An 8,073-nucleotide genomic window follows, 5' to 3' on the forward strand; every position below is an offset into this window, starting at 1 on the left:
GGGTAGAAGAATGCAGTTAGGTAAAAATTGGGTGTGAGAGTTTGAAAAGATTGTGCACACAGTTTTGGGCAGAGTTCATGAGAAGAACGGCATAGGAAATTCCCACGCGGGGCTCTCTGCCTCCTATGAGGAGGAAATTCTCATAAACTTTTCCCTGCCTCGGGTCCTAATGTAATCGCATCCCCTCCCCGTCCTACCCCACCGCTGTACTTGGGACCCACTTGGGACCTACGGTCTCATCGATCTCTTCAGCCCCTAGACTAAGGAAGTGATCGAAACGCGAAGTCTTGGGTTCTCTTCCCTTACTTTTTTCTTCTCTCAGGGGATGCTGAGAGACGTAAGTCTCCAAGAGCGCGGGAAAATGGCGCCGGACACGAGGCGCGAAGCCCAGCGCCCTGCGCCCCGCCCCGCGCGCGCCCTCGCGCCTGCGTCCAGCCCCCCTCGTCCCCGCGCCCTGCGCCCCTCTCCCCCGACCGCGCGCGCGCGCGCGCGCCTCAGAGCACGCACGCAGTGTCCTGCGCGTCAGCTCCCGCGGTAGCGAAGGACGGGTAGAGGAGGTGATCTTGGCGGTTTGCTCCGCTCTGTGGAGGAGAGATGGGGAGGCGTTCGGCCAGGGCTGAGGGAGGAAAGAGCGCGCCCTTCGACGCCTCCCGCAACGCTAGCCCCTGAGCCGTGATGCGAGCGTGGGTCCTACTCTCTGCGGTCCTCTGGTACCTCACAGGAGGTGGGGCTCCTCCCGCCCGGCCCCAGGCCTCTCCCCTCGTCCCGGTCCAGCCTCCTCCGCTTCGCCCCGCCCCACTCTGATCCCTGGCTCTTCTTCTCTCTAAAAAGTCAGTGGTTTCTTTCCTCCGCAGTTGGATGGCAGCGTTCTTCGGAACGCACTAAGAAAGGCTTCATTTATGGCAAGCCAGGACACCTAGGTAATAAGGACCTCTTCACCCGCAGAGTCTATGAGAAGAGCCGGGGGTGCCGTGGACCTGCTAAGGCTCTTCCCGCGGAGGGAGAGGGAGCGAAAGTTTGTTGAACGTCTACCGTGTGCTCAGCACTTCCGAAGGTTGCGTTGTTTCATCCTTACAGTGACCCTACTACGTCTTAGTTGTATCACCTTGCCTAAAGCCGCACAGCTCGTAAGGAGCTAGGATTTAGTCCTGATCTCTGTCTCTGATGCCACCTCACTTCCCCGTGTCTGTGCTGCTTTGCCCCATGCGAGGCTCACTCGGAGTAGCGATTTCCAGAAGTCGCTCTGTTTGGAACGCCCTTATCCTTTCGTTACCTAGACCTCCTACACATACTTTAAGGCTCAGCTCAAATGGGGTTTATCACTGTGATGAAACTTTCCTGTAATCTCCAAGGAAACTTAGTCACATGGCTAACTTTAGATAACTTTGGGCCAGTTCATAGTATTTGTCACGTTTGGCATCTCTCCATGTTTGGAGTCCCTCCCCCTCCACCAAATTGTAGGACAGTGTCTCTTTATAGGTTCAGCACCTGGCGTTCAGTAGGCTTTAAAATTAATATGTTGTGAGACTGCTTTGGCTCCAGACTATTGCTGCTCCCACTAAATCCGAAACAGAATAGGTAATTGCAGCAAATCTTCCTAGTATGCCCCACATAGGCGTAATAATTGTTCCCAACAGAGGACATTTATAGTTAAATATCAAGTTTCCCTTAGGGATAACAATGATCATCTTTTTTTTTTTTTTTTTTTTTTTTGTGAGGACGATCATACCTGAGCTAACATCCATGCTAATCCTCCTCTTTTTGCTGAGGAAGACCAGCTCTGAGCTAACATCTATTGCCAATCCTCATCTTTTTTTTCCCCAAAGCCCCAGTAGATACTTGTATGTCATAGTTGCACATCCTTCTAGTTGCTGTATGTGGGAGGCGGCCTGAGCACCGCCAGAGAAGCGGTGCGTCAGTGTGCCCAGGATCGGAACCAATGATCATGTTTAACATACTTTGACAACCAAGCTCAAGTCCTTTTCTGATATTTGAATTGATTCCACTAACCCTTCTAAAAATTATGATTTTAGTGAGTTCTCAATCTGTACAGTAAAATGAACTTCTAAGTGTATCATGTACATTTTTATAAACAAAACTATAATATCACAGAAAAACGAAAAAGTATTGACTCTCTAGCAGTCTAGAGTTTTAAAAACTTACTATGAGAAGCAAAAAGGACTTTAGCATTCTAAATGTTATACTGATAGGCTAATTTTTAAAATAGTGAAATCCAAAAAGAACTAATATCAAGATATTAGTTTAAGAGAGTGTCTTTGGGACAAAATGGTAGGAAGTGTATTTCTTAATTTAAATTTGCTATATAATGTAGTTATATATTATTTTATTTTGTCACAGTAAAAATATATGTAAAATTACATCGCAATAGCCCAATCCTTGTCTGTATGGATTTTAAACGTGCTGAAAAAGAAACAGTGGACCCTACCTACTTATGGGTTGGGCCTAATGAAAAGCCGTTAACAGGTAAATTATTTGATTTTAATATCTTTTTTAATATGAACATTTTTTTAGAAAAGCACTGTGGCTTATTGGAATGAACAAATTGAAATTTAATTTTAACTGCAGTTTCACTTGCTCCGCACTGGGACAAATCATGTTATATCTTGGTCTGTGGCTTGTTTTCTCTTTATGCAAAAACTGAAGCAGTAATTTTTGTACCCTACTTCTCAGAACTGTATTAGTTCAAAAGGTTTTATAAAACCTCAAATTTATCCTTGTAGCATCTGTAACAGGAGATGAAGTATCTAATATGTAATTTTTCATGATGTTAAAAGAGTGTCTTGGAATATAAGCATTATTAATTTCTGTCTTATGTGAAGAAATTGTATAGTACTACAAGGCAGTGTAATCTCATTTACTGAATTACTGGCATAAACCAGTCAAAATTAGATGCCAAGAAATGAATTAAAGAAAACCAAAATATATTTCAGAAGTGTACTTATCTCATGTGGTTTTCCATAGAGTAATATGACAGAATTAAGATTTTGTTGAATTCTTGAAGTTAAAATAGTCCATTAATTTTTAAGTTCTTGTGTTTATCTTTAACCCCAAGTTTACTAAATAATGTTTGAATTGTTGTGCATTAAATAACTAAATAATTTACTATTTCTGTTTAGGAAATAACCGAATAAATATAACTGAAACAGGGAAGCTGATGGTGAAAGATTTTCTGGAGCCTTTGTCTGGACTTTACACATGTACTCTTTCTTATAAGACTATCAAAGCAGAAACCCAAGAAGAAAAGATAGTAAAGCAGAGATATGACTTTATGATCTTTGGTAAGAATATAGGCACATTTTAACATACATTTAGTTTGGATCAGAATTAAGTATATAGTTTCTTCATTTAGTGAAAATGAATCTGTTATATATAATTATTATGACTTACAGAGTATTTGGGGTATATTTGACCAGACAAACCCTTAAATTGATAGTGTATCCTAAATAATCCTCTTTCAGCCTCTACTTCCCACTATCTAGGTGTGCAAGCACAATCGATCACAATTTTGCCAGGTAATTTAAAAACTGATGTTTAATTCTATAAAAGCAAATTAGTGAACCTTTTCACTGGACATTGCTGACAGCAATGACACTTTCTGCAAATTAAGACCTTCTCTCACAAAATCTTATTTTTTTTCTTGATACTGTAACTTATCTAGATAGCCAGCCCACAGAAGCCATTTCTTCTCTTGTACTGAGTAGACAATATATCAGATCAAAATAACCTTTTTTCTTTAAAGTTATTAGTTTTATATTTTTTTGTGAGGACAAACTGATAAAACATTTTATTAGATACGTTTCTACACTGATTTGCAAGATTGATGGGATTTAATATAACATGCTATTTGAAAATTGTTTGGTAGAGGAAATTAATTTGAGGCACAGTTGCTTTTCTTCTCTACTTTTTTTTAAGCCTATCGGGAACCTGATTATTCATATCAGATGGCTGTACGTTTTACTACAAAATCTTGTATAGGAAGATATAATGACCTGCTTTTTAGAGTGCTGAAGAAAATCTTGGATAATTTAATCTCTGATTTGTCATGCCATGTCATAGAACCATCATATAAATGCCATTTTGTTAAAATTCCCAAACATCACCTCATACATGAGCTATTTATAGCTTTTCAAGGTAAAAAAATTTTTTTAATTTCTTTAATTTTATGAGTTTAATATTGAACCCTTATATATTACAAAATTAATTACCATATTAATGTGAGATATCTTACAAATAGTAGACCTTAAATGTTTGTAAGCTCTAAAGTATGTTGTTGGTCTTAGTCTGGTTATGGTTTTAAAAATTAACACATTATTTACCTTTAATTATGATATATTGTTGCTTATCTTTTAGAAGTCAATATCATTTTATAAATATGGCCTTTAACTATGCAGCTAATATTTAACTTGTAATTTCTTATAGAATTTTGATTGTATTTCTTTTTTGTGTGTGAGGAAGATCAGCGCTGAGCTAACATCCATGCCAATCCTCCTCTTTTTTTTGCTGAGGAAGACCGGCTCTGAGCTAACATCTATTGCCAATCCTCCTCCTTCCCCCCCCCCCAAAGCCCCAGTAGATAGTTGTATGTCATAGTTGCACATCCTTCTAGTTGCTGTGTGTGGGACGCCGCCTCAGCATGCTGGAGAAGCAGCGCATTGGTGCGTGCCCGGGATCCGAACCCGGGCCGCCAGTAGCGGAGCATGCATACTTAACTGCTAAGCCATGGGGCTGGCCCCTGATTGTATTTTTGAGAACTTAATAAAAGAGAGGAACCAAACCAAATTTATTTCTATTCATTTTAAGATTTTATTTATTTATTTATTTTCCCCCCAAAGCCCCAGTAGATAGTTGTATGTCATAGCTGCACATCCTTCTAGTTGCTGTATGTGGGACACGACCTCAGCATGGCTGGAGAAGCGGTGCGTCTGTGCGCGCCCGGGATCCGAACCCGGGCCGCCAGCAGCGGAGCGCGCGCACTTAACCACTAAGCCATGGGGCTGGCCCTCTATTCATTTTAAAGCCTTGTAGTTACTCCATTAGCCCCCAGATGGAGTGAAATCATAATGTGTACATTATTCAAATTGTGCACTTTATTATTAGGAGTAGATAGATTAAACCCATGCATGCATGTATACTGAATTTGGAGCTTTATTCGAATGTTTGGAAGTTTTTAGAATCTTTTTGTGAAGATATCATTTTTTTTCCTCTCTAGTTAATCCTTTTGCACCGGGGTGGAAAGGTGCATGCAATGATTCTGTCGACTGTGAAGATATCACTAATCGTAATATCCTCCAGGTGAGAATTTCAATGTAAGGAGAAAGTATTTGAATAGTCAATAAAACTATTTAAAAATTTTTGTAAATACTTCATTTTATTAATTAAAAAGTTTCTTCAAAAATCTATTCATGTTATGAATATTCATCAAGAATAAACACATTCTAAGCAAGTAGATTTAAATTGTTCTTTAAAAAAATTAAAATATGAAGTATTACTGATTTTTGGTTTCAGTTTTTTAAATTGAGATAGTGAGAGTTTGGCTACTTCAAGATGTTTTGTTTTGGAATAGTACATCTGGAATATTACATGGCTCCCTGGGTTAATATAATGTATTTTTTCTATGACAGAAGGATGGGGTCTTTGTTCCCCAAATGGTAACTAAGCAGCAGCTTGAAGAACAAACTTACAATCACGTCAGCCTAGGTTAAACCAGTGGTTCTTCCAAAATTGTGTCTATATTGGTCATAATAGTTGCTCTCTTTTCTGCCATCTTCAGAGGCTAAGGACATAGTCTAAAAAAATTCCCTTCACTCTCCTGGTCTAGTTCCTGAGCCCATACCCTTAATATTGTGCATGGCTTATGGGAAGCACTCAGTTAATATTAGTTATTATTAAACTCTATGGTCAAAAAATAAAACAGGAATTTGTAATGCTGATTAGAGAAAGTTTTGGCTTCAATTTTGCTTGGCTCTTTGGAATTAAAGATAGTGAACTCCTAGTTATCTACCTATGGAATATACATGCTGCAAATAATTCAAAACAAGTGTTTGTTAACCTCAATTTAATTTTTCTTAACTATTATACATATGCATTGACAATAATTGATAAGGTCAAGGCTAGACTAATTTTAGTATTAACCTACAGCTTTTCAGGAATTCATCTGTTGTGTAAAGTGTGGCATGCTTATACTACATTTCATTGCCTCTGATATGGGAGGAGAAATTTGGTTAACAGTTTAGTAATTCTCTTTGGTATTTTTACGTCTTAGGCAAGAGATCGGATAGAAGAATTTTTCCGGAGCCAAGCATATATTTTCTACCATGATTTTAATAAAACTCTACCAGCTATGCATTTTGTGGACCACAGTTTTCAAGTAATACGTATGGATAGCTGTCGTCCAGGCTTTGGAAAAAATGAAGGTCTACACAGTAATTGCGCTAGCTGTTGTGGTAACTATAAAATATAAATATCTAAATATTTAGGTTATATAGTCAGAAGAATAGATAAGTAATTCACTTAGGATAATTGAATTGAATCTTTGTAGTGAGTCTCGTATAAAAAATTATGTTAAGCTAAAGGAAGTAAAAATTTCTAAACATAATTTCTAAATATAATTATCTTCATGTATATTAATTCTTCCTAATGTACTCTTTTGTATTATAAAACATTTCTATAGTGTTCTGGCTTAAGCTACTGTACTGTAAAGGAAAACAGAATGGTCCTACTTAGAAAACAGAGAATTGGCAATAGGAACTAGAAATAAAAACTCAGAAATGGGGCACTGCAGAAGATAATGTAAAATGCTGATACTAAAGGAAAAAATTGTTAGGATTCTAACTTTCTCCTACCTTTAAGATCATCAAATTACAGTGTTCGAAAATTATAAATAATCTTCCACAACTTAATTGGCTGAACATTACTCAGTATAACATAGGTATAGATATGGTGTGATATTGAAAGCAGATTTATATTTTTGGTATAAAATACCTCTAACTGAAACTATAATAATCTACTCCATGTGTTTTCCTCTGCAGTGGTTTGTAGTCCTGGAACTTTTAGTCCTGATGTTGATGTTACTTGTCAGACATGTGTTTCCATCCATATCTACGGAGCCAAATCTTGCCCATAAACTTCAAACAAAAATTGCAATATGAAGACTGGAGGTGAAAGCATTGTTACTTGCTTATGGGGGCGGGGAGATAAGATAATTTGTTTATATCCCAGGGCATCATAGATAGTTCCATTAAGTAAGATCAGTAAAACCAAAACATTGAAAAACATACAATTTAAAAACTTTAAAAAGAGAGTTGACATGGCATTTCTAAGAAGGCATTTAATCTAATATCTCCAGTGTACAAAGGAAAGTGTAAGTATTAGTGGATGATTTTTAATGAAATATGTTTTGTTGTTTGCAGATTAAGTCTGTTGCTCTGTACCTAAGACTATATTAAGGTCAAGAAAAATAGCAAAGTATAATATAATAAAAACTTTATACTTTCCATATATTAATTTGTTTGAAATCACTCATACGATATAAAGGCATATATATTACCTTTGTAATTAGAACCAAAAAATGTTATGTCTTTTGGTCCCTTTGCCTTTAGGGGTTTTTTAATTATTAATTTTATTATATTTATATATAATAATATAGTATATTATAATTCATTTTGTTTTTTTAGTACAGTTTTAAATTTACAGAACAATTTAGCAGATATTACAGAGTTCCATATACCCACTCCAGCCCACGCCCTTACCAGTCCCCAGTTTCCTCTATTATTAACATCTTGCATTAGTATGATACATTTGTTACATTAATGCATCAATGTTGATACATTATTAACTACAGTTCATAGTTTACATCAAGGTTCGTTTTGTGTTGTATGGTTCTATGGGTTTTGACAAACGTATAATGTCATGTGTCCACCATTACATTTTCATACAAAATAGTTTCACCACTCTAAAAATCCCCTGTGCTTCACCTATTCATGTCTTCTTCTCCCCACAACCCTTGACAGCCACTGATCTTTTTACTGTCTCTAGAGTTTTGCCTTTTCTAAA

At 37.4% G+C, this 8,073-nt stretch overlaps 1 protein-coding gene across 1 annotated transcript; it reads left to right on the forward strand.

Moving 5' to 3' along the window:
• The first annotated feature begins 675 nt into the window (after positions 1–675).
• On the forward strand, positions 676–7,144 carry ZPBP2 (zona pellucida binding protein 2). The gene is made up of 8 exons (XM_004434558.3): positions 676–724; positions 855–920; positions 2,359–2,484; positions 3,138–3,299; positions 3,934–4,152; positions 5,231–5,313; positions 6,284–6,464; positions 7,050–7,144. The coding sequence occupies exons 1-8, from the start codon at positions 676–678 to the stop codon at positions 7,142–7,144; spliced, it is 981 nt and encodes a 326-aa protein (XP_004434615.1).
• Positions 7,145–8,073: the final 929 nt, after the last annotated feature.

The sequence above is a fragment of the Ceratotherium simum genome, chromosome 16 (assembly GCF_057802395.1).
Source record: "Ceratotherium simum simum isolate JZ-2026a chromosome 16, ASM5780239v1, whole genome shotgun sequence".
Taxonomy (NCBI): Eukaryota; Metazoa; Chordata; class Mammalia; order Perissodactyla; family Rhinocerotidae; genus Ceratotherium; species Ceratotherium simum.